The 18985-nt window shown below is 40.7% G+C and overlaps 2 protein-coding genes across 3 annotated transcripts in view; both read right to left on the reverse strand.

Annotated features, from left to right (window-relative positions):
• Positions 1–4067: 4067 nt before the first annotated feature.
• On the reverse strand, positions 4068–8928 carry alx1 (ALX homeobox 1). Its single transcript, XM_054776784.1, has 4 exons — positions 8658–8928; positions 8309–8553; positions 6547–6675; positions 4068–4812 (listed from the first exon to the last, which is right to left on the reverse strand). Exons 1-4 carry the CDS (start codon positions 8866–8868, stop codon positions 4483–4485), a joined length of 915 nt encoding a protein of 304 aa, XP_054632759.1. The 5' UTR covers positions 8869–8928; the 3' UTR covers positions 4068–4482.
• Positions 8929–11112: 2184 nt separating this feature from the next.
• Positions 11113–18985, reverse strand: part of lrriq1 (leucine-rich repeats and IQ motif containing 1) — a 46909-nt gene continuing 39036 nt past the window's right edge. For both annotated transcript variants that reach the window (XM_054776023.1, XM_054776022.1), the window contains 4 exons: positions 17215–17305; positions 17031–17091; positions 15755–15878; positions 11113–13980 (listed from right to left, as the gene is read on the reverse strand). In XM_054776023.1, coding sequence (XP_054631998.1) covers positions 13838–13980; positions 15755–15878; positions 17031–17091; positions 17215–17305 — 419 coding nt within the window. In that variant the 3' untranslated portion in view covers positions 11113–13837. The remainder of the gene's footprint in view (positions 13981–15754; positions 15879–17030; positions 17092–17214; positions 17306–18985) is intronic.

The raw sequence follows: 18985 nt of genomic DNA on the forward strand, positions 1-18985 counted from the left end.
AAATGCCTAATATAAAAAATCTATATTTAACACTTTGAATTGAATTTAATTAACTTACCTGATAAATATAAATAAAAAGTGTATTTTTAATTTGATTTAATCATTTTAATAAATATTTGTTATTTTATTATACTAGTATATATTTGTATACTTTAAAATGTTATTTAATGTACCATTTACTGTATTTACTACATAGAAATAATTAACCTTTTTAATTAACCTTTTTGTATAAGATATGTACATCATTTATGTATATGCCCACTCTGAATAATATGAATTTACTGTAAATGTCTCCGTTACGTGATGATGCTCCTGTGTAGAGTCTATTTTTCTTCAGTGTTTTTGTGCGTCGACCCAACAGATTCGATGCTTCGGTGTCGCTGGCCAAGTGGCCCGCGGTGATGGCGCCGTCCGTCGTCGCTGATGACGGATGTGCCCTGTCCACCCTCATCGCCGCTCAAGTGCCTTTGAAAGCCACTCCAGGAAAACGTTCCTCGGAAGAGACACACGCGGAATGACGCACATCATCTCAAGACGCCACTTTATGTTGGTTGAGCGCACCTTGGGTGGTATTATTATTATTCATCGCTCAGATGACGATAAATACGCTGGTAATGTATGTCAGCTGAGTTCACGCCAATGTATATGAATGTGAACGAGCCACAGGCAATTCTCACTATGATGTACTTGCGTTTGTTTCCAGTGGTTTAGACACTAATGGCTGTGTGTTATTTTGAGGGGGCAGTATATTTACACTATTATCAAAGCTGTGCACTGAATACTTTTTATTCCTTCAAAGTGTTGTCCCATGAAAAGATGTAAACGCATATGCAGAAATGAGAAAGGAGGTACTGTACATTGTGTAGAGTAGTATTATTTCACACATCGTAGCTCATTGGTGAAATCTACTTTCATCTATGTTTGATAAGATACTGTCTTTGTTATTCTAATCACCAACCCACAACCCATTTAATATAATTGTGCTCATGTGCTCATGTATTTCCAATTACCGTCAACTTATTTGCGTTAGTTACAGCTTGATTACATAAACTTCGACGCGGATCATTTCCAGCAGTATGTGTTGGATGAAAGTAGATACAATAATGAACAGAGTAATAAAATTCATTTCAAAAACAACTTCTCAGGTTACTCGATGCTAAGCGTCTTTCAGCCAGCAGAGGGCGACAAAGTCAACTTTCTCTTCACAGTCTTTCTTGATTTTATTTCACACAAAGACAAGCAAAAAGAAACCTAGAGTTACAACTATTAACTAGTCAGACATTTATGTAATGGGGTTAAAACACTGGACATAGATAGTACTGATAGTTGAGGAGATGCACAATTTTGTTATCTAAAAGTAAAAGTGGATAAAAACTGCATTTCATATATACAAAGTCTTTTAAAGAGCATATAAAATAATAATTACTGTAAAAGTGACAGTGTACACACACTATATCACGTGTGTATGTGTATTAACTACTATGCTGCCATCTAGCGGCCTACAAGTGTATTAGCGTTAACCCAATCACCTCTGCTCGTGATCATGACAGCACCTGTTGCGTCACACCGAGTGGACGTAACATCACTGATGACGTCAGTACATCTTCCTGTACTATATCCTGCAACAAATTGAAATGATGTGCCGTAAAGTTAACCTAAATGTTAAAAAGGCCCAACAATCCTAAACATGCACACTCGAGGCTTTTATGTCACTCCTGTAGGTGCAGCGCCCTCTGCTGGACGTGGAGGGCCACAACATGAAGTAGCACTGTACTCAGTTTTCACCCATCACGTCTCGTTGCGGTGTGGTTGCCCATGTCAATGCTTGAATAATTCTCACATGAAAAAGTACCTCTGATCTCAGCAACTATCTTCAAAACCAGTAGGCAAGGGATAAACTCCCTCTGAGGAAGAAACCTGGAGCAGATCAGTTGAAAGACGTTGAATCAGTCGAGCGGCCGAGAGGTGACATGATTTAACCGCTGACCCTGAATGTAAACTCTTAAGAGTCTTTGACCTGCTGGACGCGGAAGATGCAGTTGCGGCACAGTAGTTGGCACAGCGTGCATGACGACGCAGCCACAACACAGACAACACGGAAAAAGTGCAGACTTCAAACTACCAGACTTGAAGCCGTGTAGATGGGTCAAGGTAAACCAGATTTATGATCAATGTTTACCATGAGTTTCTTATTATGTCTCATTTTTTCATTGCAAAAGTAAACAGGCGATGGGCGGGGGTGGCGGGTGAGCCAACAGTGCCATGAAGTGGCGAAATGAAGCAAAGACGCACATCATGGCTTTGAAAGTCTTTGCGTACGTTGGTATGAACGTCACCCTTCGGTCCATACCAAAATGTATTGCATATTTGCATGCATGACCGAACACAGGCCCGTTTTGCGGTGAGGAAAAAAAAAAAGTTCCTCCAGAAACTTAAAGGGTTCAAATTTAAGGAAAATGCAAAATGAGAATTTTTGTTCTTCTACACTGCAATACCCAGATTATTCTGACAAGATTGGTCTTGTCGGAAATGGTTTCATTGTTGGACTGTGCTTTTTCCTCAGCAACATCAACGGTGTCGATTATCTCCGAATGTTGAATGAGCACGTCGTTCGTACTCTCAGAGGATTGCCTTTTTTTCTTCTTCAAGGTAATGGTCGGTTGGCACGTGCTCGGTGGGCCCAAGATGGTGCTCCACCACACCGGAGGAGAACTGTAACTGATCGGCTGACAGAGGTTTTTGTTACCATGTTATTGCTTTGAAGCGCCCAGTGGAATGGCCCCCCAAGGTCACCTGATTTGATACCGCTGGACTTTTCTTCTGTGGGGCCATGTCAAATCAAAAGTGTATGTGACACCACCACATGACCTCCACGACATTGAAGAGCAAATCAGACCTGAAGTTAACATCGTCCGGAGGGACCGGGGAGTGATCAGGCGAGCAGTGCGGGACATGCGGAGGAGAGCGCAACTGTGCATCCGAAGAAATGGAGGCCATGTTGAGGACTGAGTTGGCAAATACTTACATCCATGACCCCAGTGTAAATAACGTGAAAGGGTTGGGTATTGCAGCGTAGATGAACCAAAATTCTCATTTTGCATCACAGTTGAAGACTTTTCCTTAAATTTTAACCTTCATTTTTTGGAGGAAAGGGCCTGTGTTCAGTCATGCATGCAATTATGCAATAAATGTTGGTATGGACGGAAGGATGATGTCCATACCAAACATATGCAAATAAAGACATTTCATGAAAATATTTAATTGTAGCTTTAGTGGTTACTTTTTTGAGAGTCTACTTGTTTTTGATACACCCTGTAGATGATCATGATTCAGCTTTCTTCAGGTGGATAAAAACACATTTTTTTGGAATGGGATGCATTATTTGTTGTGTACATAGTTGTATCTGCCTGTGAAGATAAATAATTCGAATATTTCACTACATTTATTATTGTTTGCTAATTTTGTATGAGGTTCCGAACTACACATTTTATATTTGAATTCTAAGTTATGATGACGGTTCATTACGCATGCTAGATATTTTCATAATACATTTTTTTAAAAATCTGTATTTTTAGTTGATTTTCGGCGCAATGCGTTAATAGACCATGGCAAAAAATCCAACCAAGGAAACATGCTTTAAGTTGAAATTTAAAAGGTAAACACAAAACGTAAAAACGGTAAAAAGTGTGAAATACGAAAAAAAACAGGTTGGCAGTTTTAAGTGGTAGCATTCCTCTTGTGTCAGATATTCACAATCAGGAGAATTCCTGCTATGGAGAAATGAACTGTATTTTAAAAGTCTGCTAAAACCTAATGGCTTAGTTAATTAGCAACAGGATTTCACTACTTGGCACAACCAGCAGAGGGCACAAGTTATTCACAAATTTGCTGCCTAAACGGGCTGCAGTAAAAATGTAAATAAAGTCACATATTATGTGCCATTTACCAAAATGTAATGGATTCCTTTCTTGGCCCATTTTAGTAGTCGTAATAGTAGTAGTAGTAGTAGTAGTTTGTGATGAAAACAGTCCTTGGCTGAGGTAACAATGGCACACATGTGAGGATGAAGTGATTTATTTGGCTTTGGCAGAAACATGAACATCACACATCGTCCTTCGTGCTGACACAGAACTGGTGGACCTGCCAGGACAGAACTTGGTTGCAAAGCACAGAAAGACGTGAGTAAGTCACTGGTGTCCAAGAGGAAGACGAGTCACGGTGTTTAGAAACACTGCAGTGGTTCTGATCCATCATCGTGGATCCACATGGAAGGACAGTGGAACTTCTTCCAGGCTTGTCCACTAACTGGAGCCTACAGAGTCCACAGCTTCATCTCCGCTCCAACATCGTCCTGGATCAGAACATTTTGCTCCTGATGCCACAGATGGTCTTATTTTGATTGACAGGAGCAGTGGGCGGTTCCCCCTCCAAAGACGAGCAGCGTTATTAAGTGGAGTCACACCAAAGTTCTAGAAGCCAGGCTTACATGGCCCAGGAGATGTTGGCGGCGTGCTCCTTGGCCTTCATGCGCAGCACGGCGATGCTGGACGAGCGCCTCTCCAACTCGGGCTTGGTCTCGAAGGCGTGGTGGCCGTTTGAGGGCGGCGTGAGAAGCGGGTCTGCGCCGAAGAAGTTGTTGAGGGAGACATGGCCGAATTGGCTCTGCTGGTTGGGGAAGTAACTGTGGTCGGCGGCGCCGGAGGCTGAGCGGGGCGAGTAGGAGGCCACGCAGGGGGGGGAGCCTCGGGGTAGCATGCAGGGCGAGACCACGGAACCGGTGGGAGGTGGACTGGACCACAGGTTGTTTGGGATCTGCAGGGAGAAGAAACGAGTTAAGTCACACAGGCAGGACTAATGAATGTACTTTAACGGAATCATAAATAGACTACATTTTAATAACAAATGCATCAATTACCAATACAAAAGTATTAGACATCTGTTTTATGTTATAGAGCAAATTAGTGTAACATCTATAATACTACTATATAATCAATAATAATGAATGCTCTTATTTTTACAACGTGGCAAGAGCTGGGCTGAGTGGTTAGCATGTTGGCCACAGTCAGGTGATCTGGGTGATACGCATTTGAATATCATGTTTGCATGTTCTCCCCGTGCGTGCGTGGGTTTTTCTGCGTGTACTCCGGTTTCCTCCCACATTCCAAAAACATGCATGTTAGCTGAATTGGAGACTCTAAATTGTCCATAGGTATGAATGTGAGTGTGATTGGTTGTTTGTCTATAGGTGCCCTGCGATTGGCTGGCCAGCAGTCTAGGGTACCCCGCCTCTCGCCTAAAGTTAGCTGGGATAGGCTCCAGCATACCCCCTAGTAAAGACAAGCGGCAGAGAAAATGGATGGACGGATGGCAAGGGCCAATAAAAAACACAACAAGCTGAAAATGGACACCCCCACTGTAAGTGAACAAATTAATTAAATGTAATAAAACAATAACATATACATAATAATTTTATTATGTATTGTATTGTCCCTTATTTTTACCTCTCCGACCTGCACCCACCTTCACAGCATTCAAAATCAACAGCGTTCGTTCTTTCAAAAGTGGAAATAAGAAACATTCATTTAAATTGGAATGTGTGTTGTTTTTTGCATTTTAAAAATATGAAAAATATGTATGAAAAATATACAAAAGTAAAATAAAATATATATTCATGTTGACTTGAGTTTGTAAAACACTGTCAGTAGAAGTGGTTCAGCAAATAATAAAATCATCAATAAAATCATCTTGGCATTATCATCATTTTGCCATCAGGTGAGAAATTCTTTCATATAAAGACACAACTCAATTTAAACTGTTTTTTGGGGGGGTTTAAAATTTCAATTTAATAAAAGAACATGTACATTATATATTACATTTATTCAATTTTAGACTCACTGTCTTCAACTTAATGATTTTGTTTTTTTGTTTTTTGAAATAATGAAAAAAAAACAAATTTTTTCATCACATGACGACATTTTGTTGTTTGGTACAGAAAGGGAGGGGGCTGCATGAGTGCACATTTTCTAGAATTCAAACTGGAATAAATCAGATACGGCCAAGAAGAGTATTCTCTTCCTGAAACTTGAAACGTGAACATTTAAACGTCATTAAAGCCCATAAAGTAAATCCAATAGATTAGGTGCAGCACTAATCAATAAAATGCCGTCCTCCTGTTCTTTTACATACTTTTACTTGACACTTTGTGCATATCGGGGTGTAACGGTATGCCATCATCACGGTTTGGTACGTACCTCAGTATTAAGGACATTAAACCTGTTCATCCAAAAGCTAACAAGTTTTACATTTTGCATTTTGTTCTCTTACCGTACTGTAGTGTACCGGGACCTCAAAAATCGCGGTACGTAACGAACCGTGATGATGGCGCCCCGTTACACAGATACACCCAACTGCATATATTTTGTGTCTCCTCTGAGTAGTGAAAGATGAATTTTTCTGCGATCGTGTAAAGTAATATAAGGTGATTAATCAAAGCTGATTGATACTTATTGTAATGTTGAACATGTCAAGGTGTATAGCCAGTGGTACCTGTGAGTAGCTGTCGGTGCGAGGCAACACTGACAGATCATAGGTGGCTGCAAAGTGACTTTTGGCTTGTTGGATTTGTCCGTAACGTTCTCTTTTCCTCCACTTGGCTCTTCTGTTCTGGAACCACACCTGACACACAACCAACCACACACACACACACACACACACACACACACACACACACACACACACACACACACACCCCTGTCACTAATAGGCTTTGAATAATAATAAGGGAATAAGGGGTCCACTATGACACATTTTGTACATTAAACATGCTAGAAGCAATTCAGTGTAGGTCAATATAGAATAAAACATCATCACTTTGTGTCATGCAAGCAAATTAGTGTAATATCTAAGAATAAATCTCATTAATAACTTACTTTATTTTTACAGTATGTCGAGGGATAATTAAAAAATGAGCTGTGGGCCGAAAAGTGCCCCCAGTCTGCACTTCGGACACCCCTGATCTACAAGTTTAGAGATGACTGATGACCAGCATCAGTTGAATTGAATATCAGGTCAAACACAAACTAAATAGAAGATCATTATTTCATAGACACAAACCGACACCTTGCACCACACACTCTTAGGATTTCTTTGACTATTCACAAATGTTTGATAACCCTGTTCTGTAAGAAATATGAACAATAAGAAATGACCTTGGTAATGTAATGGTAATGGTAATATTGGAACATACTTAACAAAGTCACATCACAGTACATCAGTTTACACAATTCCATATATCCCCTCTCCTTATCCCATAATATAATTTGGACATGTTAAATAATAGATCAATTAACAAATAGAAGATAAATTGAAAGAAATAAGTAAAAGTGTGACAGCAACATTGTATAATGTGGACATAAATGCAAGGCATAACTTAACCAATAACTTGATAAGTATGGTAATGATAGATGAATGGAAAATCAGAGTAAATGACCTCAGACTTTGTCTTGAAAATATCAAAGTACGTTGACACTCCTTAGTACACTGCAATGACTAAAATGGATTTACTTTGCTTAAGTCACTCGGAAATAAATAGCTACTTTTTACTTGTATGATGGGAACACTATTCATTGCTTTTGAACTACAGCATAGAATGACAATAATCATAAAAAAAGTAATCACATATAATCATGAATAATGCATAAATCTATATAATAAACGAGCTATTTCATCAACGCTTTGAGGCAGGCTGAAATACTAAGAAAAACTGTCTTTGCATGGGCTTGATAACTCAACCAGTATTAAAAATCCAAATACAATTTATATACACAACGATTGCTGTCATTTTGAGATTCACGGAGCTAAAATTTGAATTTGAACGTAACATTGAGGACAATCCTTGTGTGCATATAATAATGACAATGATAATAATACAAATAATAATACGTCATCCTAAAAAGTGTCTTTGACATGTTTAAAAAATGTGTAGATTTCAAGACATTTGTTTTTAACTGCAGGTCAAATATGTTAATAATAAATATGCACGTGTCCGTGTGTAAGTAATTGCAATTGCCTATATTACGATTTTCTCACAATGTTCGGCGGACACCATGCAGGCCAAACATTTGGCTCCAGTAGGCTACTTCCAGCACTATTTCAATAATCATAACTTTAGAAACCACCTGGCCCCATGAGACACAGAAAAAATCGTAGGTAAAGTTACATGCTTTCAGTGTTTGAAGGAAATCACCGAGTTCAGCGAAGAGTCCATCAGTTGTGTGATCGGATGCTAAAAATCAACAGTGTTCTTTACCTGCACCCTGGCCTCGGTCAGCTCCGTCCTGGTGGCCAGCTGCTCTCGCACGTAGACATCCGGGTAGTGAGTCTTCTGGAACACCTTCTCGAGCTCGTCCAGCTGCGAGGTGGAGAAGGTGGTCCTGTGACGACGCTTCTTGCTGCTCGTCACCTTGTTGTCGCTCCTGTCCGCCGTGTCCTCCACTGCGCAGCAGGACGGCGCCGCGCCGCCCTCGTCCTCCGTTTTGGCCGCGCCGTAGGTGCCTGCAAGGTACGGTCGAAATACGTCACTTGCGCCTATTTCTTCAAGGTGAATATAATAACAATAAACTCGTGAATATAAAAGTCAGGTTTTATGCACTTCTTACCGTGCAAGTCTCCGCGCGGCGAGGCGCGGTGCTCGCCACTCGTCAGTCCGAAGGCCTGTGCACATTTTGGGGGAGACTTGGCGAAGTAGACCCCGCTGTCCAAACTCTCTATGACCGGCTCCATGAAGTAGTCTACGGCCTTCATGGCCTGACTCTTCAGCCCGAACTTGTCCTCCATGAAGTCCATCATCATCATCGTCGTCGTCCGCATCAGTGCGGCAGTCACCACAGCAGCAAGTCTTTATAGACCTCAAAAGTCCTCCAAGACACCCCCCAACCCAACCCGGCCCTGCTGTCCGAAACATGAAGAACCACAACTCCTCCCACTGCAGGTCCAGTCCCAGCAGAACCGTACTGCTGACACATGTAACTAAAGCTGATTTCTTCTGCAGGTTTGCAACAACATCATCAAACTTTGTTCTGCACTGGAGCTCTAACAACTCTTTTACACATTTTATTTCATTTCACTGTCAATTTATGAGCAAACATGTTTTCCCTTTTGAGAGTGTATTATTACATTTGATATAATTAGTACTGTATAAACTCTAACATGAATACAGTACATTTAATATATCTGTATAGGATATATTAAAGCATATGATGTAAATAGCATTTAGTAATATCCATGGCAAATCCCAGCAGCATGTGTTTATGAAGAAAATTGTGTCTCAACAGGGCTTTGTTGTACAAAAAGTCAATTTTGATACATTAATGTAAATATGTCACACAATTGCTGTAAATTGTAAAGCAAAATCTATTTTGACCTCTTTTTTTTAATATTCTGAACATTCTTCATTTAAAATTGAATTATATTTTTAAAGAAATAACATTTCTCGCTAGCAGTGACAGTGACACTAAAAATGTGGTTTATGCAAAAATGACATTTCTATTTATTTGTATCATCTAAAACAAATTACATATGTAGCCTATATAGTTTTTGTTTTATACATTTTTAAACACTTACTACGCTTATTACATTTTTAAACACTTATTTTTGTACACTTACACTCAACAAGGTGGATCATTGATGTTTCCGTCAAATGGCAGCAACATGGGGAGGCGTGCGTGATCCTGGTGGGCTTTGAGTTCAGTGTGCGGCGGTACCAGGTCTGTGCGGTGCCACGCAAGGAAAAGTCTAAATAAACAGCAGTGCCGGGGACCGGTGGGGGGGTGCGGGTGTCTTATTGGACTTCTAAGGTGGATACACACTGAGGGAAAAAATGTGAATAGTTGAGCGTGCTTTTAGTAGATGTCTATGATGCCTGAGACACTACGGCGTCGGTGAGTGGACCTGCAGTATTATTCCTCTCAGAACCACAAGGAAGTGGCAGGCCAAAAGGTCACATGTGTACCGTTGGCATGCAGTGGAAGCTCTAAGGTCCAGCCTAATTCAGCCAGTTAAGAAGTTGAACGAGGAAGCTGTAAAGGCAATTTTAGCTTTTTAGTTTTAAGTCAAGTTTTAACATTCTCAAATGCCGCAAGAGTTTTATCAGCATTTTACACAAAATTTTGGCACTTCCTAATTTGGGGTATTTATTGATGTGCTATTTCTAATAATACGTTAACTGCTGCAGTCCAAGCCAACAGAACCTTTTTTTTGTATTGTATTTGTATTTGTACTTTATTTATCCCACAGCGGGGAAATTCACTTGTTGTACAGCAGCAGCCAAGATACGCAAGTAAAGAGAACAGTGTAAAGAAAGCATAGTGACTACAACATGGTTCAGGTGGTGCAGGTGTTGTAGAGCCTGACAGCGGTCGGTATGAAGGACCTGTGGAACCGTCTTGACGTCTTTTGCAAAATAAATTGTATGATATTTAATATTTATACTTTGTTTTTGTTGTTTTTTTATTAGCAGACATGTAAAAACAAGTAAAGGTCAAATATTGGCTTTTGTCCAAAATAGACCTAACATGAGCTCTTTAACGTCTCGCAAAGTCAAGTCCTCCTCGTCAAGCTGAAACCGGGCTAACATTCTTTTTTTAATTCAATTTGTAGCAAAACATCCTGCTACCAAGCCAGGGCGTGCTCACATGAAACTACAGTATTAGCTCCGCCAAATGGCTTTGACATTTAGCCCATGCTTTCTGCTTGCGACCACGTTATTCCCTCAGTGCAGTTCGGGTTTCTAGGGCCACTGGCACATTCCTCGAGTTTGGGTCCACTTTTCTTTACGTTGGCTGAAAGACGCAGACCAACGGGAGCTGACCCGTTGCTTTGCTTCCATTTTTCTTCCTAAGTAAAGTTGTTTTGGAAAAATCACTGCCAGTTTTAGTAGAGTCTTTTCGTACTTTGCACTTCAATAATAATGATACAGATGACAGAATCATCAATGACTCTGAATATTATACACAATGTTTTGTTGTATTAACATACAATGTATTTAATTAGAGGAGAAAATTATTTTTCAAATTGATATTTATCAATGGAAAAGGACAAATGGTTGAGTTACATTTGTGCTGAAAATTTATATTGATGTAAATATAGTGTGTAATATTGTATATAATGTCTTTATTTTGCATTATAATACAGTGGGTCCTTGAGATACGTACAACTTCTGTTCCTGCGATGGCGATGTAAGTTGAGTTTCATTGGAAGTCGGAACTTATATCTACATAAACACCTAAAGTCACTCACACTGTACACTGATCACATGAAGGACATAAAATACAGTAATAAAAAAATTAAACACAAGAATGAAATGGAACTAATTAAAAAAAAAAAAAGAGAGAACTCCTCCATACATTTATCTTCTTGCACACTGAAAGGGGCGTTGCAAGGGAGGGAGAGACAGGCTTATTGGGAGGAGAAAGTCCCAATAATGAAACCACTACGCCGCTCTGCTCAGTTATTACTGTCCATTTCATAGGAGCAAATGCTTTCAGATGTTCAAGGATACCATCGTTATCTTTCACGGTGGTCGCAAAGTTTGAGCAGCTTGGACCAGGCATACAGCCAATGTTGGTCGGCATTTCTGTTTGAGCATTTTACAATGTCTGATTTCACTTCACTTTCCTTTTCTTTCTTACTTTTTGCCTCACACTTGGGAGACATAATAGAGGTTCAATTCAAGACGTTAACTAAAAAGAACAAAAGCAACGTTGTCCTTTCTCAGTGCAGCGACGCGCAAATACGTATTCTCTTTTTCTTTTTGTACAGCATTACTAATTTATGGGAGTGCATCATCACCACGGAACGTAACAATGTAAAATGTGGAACACCTGTACATGGATTGCTGTTGTCCAAAAATAATCTTCCTGCTGCTATTAGCATACTCACTGCTAACTCAAATGTGTAGCATGGCCCCAGAAACCTCAAGCATCTTTGGTCTTGTTTCAAAATCAATAGGGTCCTTGCTATCACCTAGAACAATAATATGTAAAAGTCTGATGATGGATGTTGGATATTATACAAAATCAAGAGGGTGATTGTTCTGACATTGTAAAAATAATCTGTGAACGTGAAGAAGATCAGTTGACTGGCAGATGAATGCATGTGGACTAAGTGCGTGGAGTCATAAAGGACAGTAGTAAATATTGGACATGTCCCCTGTCTCCTGCACCAATGCCCCATGTGCTCCCCACATGGCCTTAATGATAAGAAGCTCCCCCCTGCCGAACGAGGCAGCTAATCTCTGGTTTCTCTGCGGTCCCTGTGGCGGTAGAACCACCACATCTTTGGCCCAAACTCCACCATCAGCGTACAGTCAACTAACTGGCTTCCACCTAAACACCCGCCACCACCTCTAGGCACACACGCAGCACAAAGAGGCAAAATAAATAGACGGGGCGCATTTCCTGAAAGGGAGTCGCTCGCCAGGGCCAACTATTTGTTTTGACTTTCATTAAGTTATCGTTTCCAGGCGGAGCAGCGGACTATTAGCCCATCAGCTGACATGTTTGTGCTTGGTGCCGAGATCCAGATCCATCGGTACACACTGAAGACTCTAAAGACCATGTTACACCAAGCAGTACACTTAGATTCAGGAGGAAAAGGCACTGTAATAATGATTAGTGCCATACCACCTACACCAGGGGTGCTCACACTTTTTCAGCCTGCAAGCTACTTTTAAAATGACCAAGTCCCAAAGATGTATGATGCTGTAAATATTAATGATTAGTATTTCACATTCACATTTTCAAAGTTTACAGGTAATCAAAGTAGTTGATATCATAATTAGAATATGCCAGTAAATATAATTACACCTCAATAGTTGTGTACACAACCTGAGTATCGCTAATATGTCTACATAACATTCATTAGTACACACAGTTCATGTATTACATCCAGTTAGCATTTGCTATCACACATTACCCATATGCAAGAAGTGAAAATGATTATGCAAAAGACAATGCAGGCAAAGTCAAGGAAACATATTAAAAAGGTTTCAGCAAAGGACACATATTCCATTTTCGATCAGAATAGTTGAAGAAGTGGACGTGTGGGAAACACTGATTTCTGTAGTGGAGTTCATGACGCGAAGCAAAGCCATTAAACAATACATTTCTACATAACTACCGTGTGGGGCTTGAAATGTCGCGGGGGACCAAGAGCAAATCAGGAGGGGAGCGGCATAGAAGATGGATGGATGGATTAATTGTTGAAAGCTTTTTGGCCTTTGCTTTCAACAGATCATAACAGTGTGAATACCTGCAGTCGTAAATCCATGCGCGCCAGAAATGAAGTTCTTCTTTTTCTCTTATTACTCGTGAATTGCAACGACTCCAGCTAGTCACAGTTTACACAGTATACTTATTGTGTACTGTAAGTGTACTGACCGAAGTATTTCATATGAGACACAGAACTTGTCTTCCACATGTCCTCCATTGTTGTCTTTTGTTTACTTCTAAATTGTACTGAGGTGAAGTGAACTGGAGTGAACCACTATGTGAAAACGTGGCTTTGAACAAGCTCCAAGCACAAGAAAGATGAGGCCACAGGTACTGTCAGTGGAAGGTTCTGTTTCCCATTTCCTGTCATCATCTGAAGTGTGTCATGTGTTACTACATACTTGATGTGAGCGCCTGAAGGTGTTTGCACCAGAACAGTTGGAGGTGAGGGGGACAGGACAAGATAAGATGTCGTAAAATATGAAGGTATCGCATTATAACAGCGCTATCAGCCAAGGTTCTGGAGAGTTTGGGTGCAGAGGAGATGTGTATTGAAGTGTTTATTTTTTTCAGTTATGTGCGTGTTTTACTTTGTCTCTTTTCTTCCCTCCACCCCAGCCGCCGCTCCACCTGACTGTCTCGTCCCGAAAGGAGATGCGTTCCTTTCTGCGTGCAGCAGACGGAACCTGACTAGGAGGTGGAACATCTTGTTCTAGAGGAAAAGCGCAATGGTGTCACAACACATCAATCCACATAGATAGACAGACACAAGTATTGGGACACACAGGTTAAATAAATGAATGAGTCAGAGGTTGGATTAGAGCAGCAGTGTTGAAAGTGCGGATTGGGGGCCATTTGCAGCCCATGGTTTGTTTGTTTTTTATTGGCCGGCAGCAATTATGGTGAAATAAAATATTAATTATAATATTGGATTTATTTATTTCAAATGTTTTTTTATTTTTTAGCTTTTACAAAACAAAAAATATATATATAATTTAGGGGTGCATGATAATTATCAGGTCGATATGAGGGAATTCTGATGTCATACTGATAAATCCGATAACATTAAAAATAGCTCAGATAACCGATAATTTTAAAAAATGCTCCAATGAGGCAAGAATACCTGCACTGTGCGGGTGAGCAAATCAAACGCTCCTTTTTTCTCCTGCCTTTGATGTTAACGCCCTGTCGTAACTTCCCCTGAGCTCACTTGTAGACAAACATTCACTTTCCAACAAAGACATTTCCTGTACTAAATGCTCTGAGATGAGGGGAAAAAAAAAACATTGAGCACACAAAAAACCTTATCAGCCACCTGAAACGCCAGCGTCGCGGCGTTTGAAAAGTGCAAAAGTACAGTGCACCTTGCTGGGTTACAGCAGGTGGCTCCCTCCACTCTATACTCTGGTTCTCCTGATAGCAATGATGCGGTAGTGGTAATGTCATGATATTTGATTCGGACCAATCAACAAGTACAGTTGGTCAAATCAAAATTTGCTCGAGTCTTTCACCACCTCTTGGTGTGCACAAACTACTGTTCTAAATAAAAAAAGTAGTAGTTATCAGTACCATATCGGTCTTGGGAAGCAGAAAGTCATAGGTATCGGTTTGAAAAAAAAATATATTGTTCATCTCTAATATAATTAAAGTACTGTATATATAAAAACAAAGTGGCCTCCCGCATCTTTTGATTTTTCCTTTGTTGTTCCTGACTTAACTCCTCAAGTTCTGTTTTGTGAGTTGTGACAAGCTCTTAACGATGAAAGCTGATAAAAAACGACATTTCATCAGCTTTGGCTGAGATGTGCTTGTGTGCGAGCGTCTCGGCAGCACAACACGCTTTTCTGCTCTGGGCCAGCGCACCTCGTGGATATCATTTTGAAATCATCATCAGAATCCAATTAGGCCTCGTTAGCGGGGACAGGGCTCTCCTTCAGGCCGCCTCCCGAGCTTGTTTCATGTGCTCATCTGCTGTCAGTGGCATCTTTGTCAGGCCGGCTGCTGAGTCCCTGGTCCTCGCACAGAAGGCCCAGTCATTCTCTACCTTTTTTTCCCCCCTCTTCTCTCGCTGTTCGTTTCCTGCCAGAAGAGAAATTCACGACACCGTGTCCCCGGCCCGACCTTCTGGCCCTTCCCCCAACTTGAGCCTGCTATGCACTCGCCTAGCAGTCGCCTTAAAAGGTCTATGACAATTCTAAAGTTTGATCACAAAACAACAACACTAAAAAGAAGTCAATGTTGATGTGTGACTTGCTTTAACGTAACACTGCTGACTTTATCAAGTAAATAAAAAGTGTGACATTCTTTTTGTTTAGTAATTCTTATAATTTAATTGATAATATTAATAATCTATCCAGAAAATGTTAGCAAAATATGGTGTTTGCAGTGCATGCAATACATTCGGATGTGAACACCTCAACTGACGTGTGTGTGTGACGTGTGTGTGTCTGCGTGCGCGCATCTGAACAATAACATAAATGCCTTACTTGTCACAGGTCCTAGAGAGTTGTTGCGTGCACATTTGCTTTCTCTGCATGGTTGGAGTAATAAACTGTTGTAGGCCCATACTCCACTCGTGTGATGCAGATGTTCTGTTTGCACTGTTTCTGCCTGAACATACATGTACACATACATAACAGACAACATTATGCATCTCACGCAAGCTGTCTTGCATGCTGCAAAACAATCAACATAATTAGCAATACCTTTTCAAGCAGGAAGTACAGTGCGGATAAGAAGTATTTGATCCCCTGCTGATTTTGTCAAAGATTTGAACCGTGCAAAACTTTCATGGTAGGTTTATCGCAATGTTTCTTAAATTGTGTGGCGGGAAGGGGTGAGAACTGTCGGGGGGCGGGGTGTGAAAGGCAGGGAGTACTTTCAATGTTAGTGCAGACCTGCCAACATGTACACATCTATCTTACTCAACATGGAGTTTGACTCTTGAATACGCTTGTATGCTTCACTGCTTGTATTTTCCTGCTTTCAGTTTCAAGTTCAGTCTGTAGATTACAGATAAATAAATATGAACAATTTCTCAATAGTATTTCAAATCGGGAAGAAAAAATTTCTGTCCCCTAGGGGGGCATGACAGAAAATAATACAGAGCAACTGGTTTATTGTAACAGAAAGACAGAATGTAAAAAAAACCCAGAAATAATACAATCAAGTAAAGGTTTTAAATTACCGGTAACTTGTATTTGATTGAGTGAAATAAATATTTGATCCCAATGCAAATGGTGCTTTGACAACTCTTTGGTCTTGCCCATGGTTGTGGAGGGGTTTGAATGGAAGAGATTGTTTCTGTAACAGGTGTCTTTTATCCAAATAATGAGTTGAGATTTGGCATTCGCAAGCCCAAAAATGTGTAGATTTTTGGTCAAACATCTAGTTTTTAGATTTTAAATTGTTTTTCCTCTGAAAATAGGGCATTTTTTTCCTGCACAAAAGACAACTTATTAACCCTAAGTCTGTAACAATTTATAAATGGGTATTTCATGAACACATAATTGGTTTGTGGAGGTCAGAACACTTGCTGGTTGGTTAAATACTTTGTATTATACTAAATTCTCTCAAATACAAAGGGATTAATAACCTTTTGTAATTTATTTTGTTTGGTCTCTCTCTGTTACCATAAACCTACCGTATAAATTCTGGACTCTTCATATCTTTGTGAGGGTGTATTTACTACAAAACCAGCAGGAGATCAGATAATTAGTATTTGTAACTGTGTGAGCTGGAAGTGAAAGAGGGTGTACTCACTACACGCTGTGAACGGCCGGCACTCAACGCATCAGCGCTGATGTCTGGTAAGAAATGCTCACTGTGGATAAGAGAAAATTATGTCTTTCGTTTGCTTTATGTCTATTATGAGATCCTACCACATGCAGTAATACTCAGTCAAAGGTAATCTAGTGAAATCTAGTGACAACATGAATTTGCTCACCTTTCCGAGCACCTCAGAGTGTTCTGGTTACGGAGCCATTCCCGAGTCCGGTCCTGCTTGGCTCGCCCCAAGCACTCCTCAGCTTGGAGAACTGCAACCCCACAAGAAATCAAGCTATAAATGTCACAGGCGACTATTTGTTTTGAGATGAGTGTCAAACAATGTCATTAGATTTGTAAAACGTGTGGTGAGGGAGCTGTGGTGAGGCTCAACAAATAAAGTGCTAACAGTCTTAACCTGTGTCATCAACTGCCAAATTTGATTGTAAAAATTAAGTCACTACAGGCAGACTGAAGTGAGAGGAGTGTGCGGTCAGTGTGCTGCCGTGTTTACATTACGTTTAAAGAGCTTTGTGTGTTTGCTGTAATAGATTTAAGGCTGCGGAAAGAAGCTCTCCTGACTATTGTGGCAGCTTGTGGTTGTACAGTCCGAGCCGCCTTCCAAAAGTTTTTTGCGGGGAGGAGAGAAATCTGAACAGCCGCTGATTTATGCCGCGTGTTGAAATCCCATAATAAGGCCGTAACTTAGAGTAAACATTTGCGTTGCGCTGACAGTAACATTGCCACAGGCGGGTGTGGGCTAATAATGGATTCTGACAGGTCATTGCTGGAACTAATCATGCATTTATTGGAGCCCTTTGCTTGCTGTAACGAGGAAAGGCAAGTGCTCCACTTTTCATGGGTTAATTGCCGAGGACCAGTAAAAACGTCAAGTGATAAATGCTCCCCCTCAGTGGAGGGGGGGCAGGAAGTGGCTTCTCGCACTTCTCTTTTCCATACTGGGAAAGATGAGGCTGTCGGGAATTACTTTGTAGTACTACCAATGCAGCAACTTCATCAAACTTTTTTTCTTTTTTTTCAAACCTCTTTTCAAAATACCAATTAAGCTGATGCAGTGGGAATGCTGACAAAAACATTTTTATGACCAATGAGGAACAATTATTGACCTCGAAAATCATTATTTTGGACAATCTTGGTTTCTGAATTAACCATTTGAGCACCAGGGAAAAACATCCAACCCAAGAGCATGACACGGTCCACTCTACTATTACCGCTCTAAACCTACTCCGCCACGTCCAAGCCACCCAAGACCCCCTCCAGTACTCCTGCAGGATATCGGGGGTGGGAAGTGGGGGGGTGCTGTAGGAGTCACGCCTGTTAAGAGGGGCTCTTAAGCACATTAAGTACAGCTCGTCTCTGCTGAGGAGGGGAGAACGGAGTGAATATCAGAAGGTTGAGAGGAGAAACAGAGGGTGGCCTGAAGCAAACAAGCTGAAGGAATGACATGCTGCTACCCCCCCCACCCCCCCCACACACACATACACAGGAACACATCCCCTGCCCCCCACTCCCTTGCTCCTGTGCCCAGTCTTCTGCCTTTACAAAGATAATAATGCCCACTTTTGATTGACACTGTCAGAGAGGTATTCATTATACAATATGTTTATTATTGTGCTTGTACAACTGTACTGTATCGCAGACGGCTGTTTCATGTTCACCGCCTTTATGGAACCAAAATATTAGAAACAGCTACACCAGGCCAAGCTACAAACCCAATAATAAACATATTGTTAAATGAATACCTCTGAAAAGTGAGCATTGTTATCTTTGATACAGCTGTAGTGTTGGATTGGTGGCAATAGTTGCAGATTGAAACCCCGTCAGTTGTGTGCAAAGCCAAAGAAAAAGAAGCTTTGAATGTAATCATCAGCAACGAGTGTTTATAGTTGTTTGTGTGCCCTAGTGAGCGTGACTCAGACTCGTGCGCCATA

The sequence above is a fragment of the Dunckerocampus dactyliophorus genome, chromosome 5, assembly GCF_027744805.1.
Source record: "Dunckerocampus dactyliophorus isolate RoL2022-P2 chromosome 5, RoL_Ddac_1.1, whole genome shotgun sequence".
Taxonomy (NCBI): Eukaryota; Metazoa; Chordata; class Actinopteri; order Syngnathiformes; family Syngnathidae; genus Dunckerocampus; species Dunckerocampus dactyliophorus.

Excerpts from the sequence above, each read along its gene's own strand:
- alx1 (XM_054776784.1), bottom strand. The coding sequence starts at position 8,868 with ATGCGGACGACGACGATGATGATGATGGACTTCATGGAGGACAAGTTC. Across the intron at positions 8,554-8,657 it reads GCCGCGCGGAGACTTGCACG|GCACCTACGGCGCGGCCAAA; the intron begins GTAAGAAGTGCA and ends CGTACCTTGCAG. Across the intron at positions 4,813-6,546 it reads GCACCGACAGCTACTCACAG|ATCCCAAACAACCTGTGGTC; the intron begins GTACCACTGGCT and ends TTCTCCCTGCAG.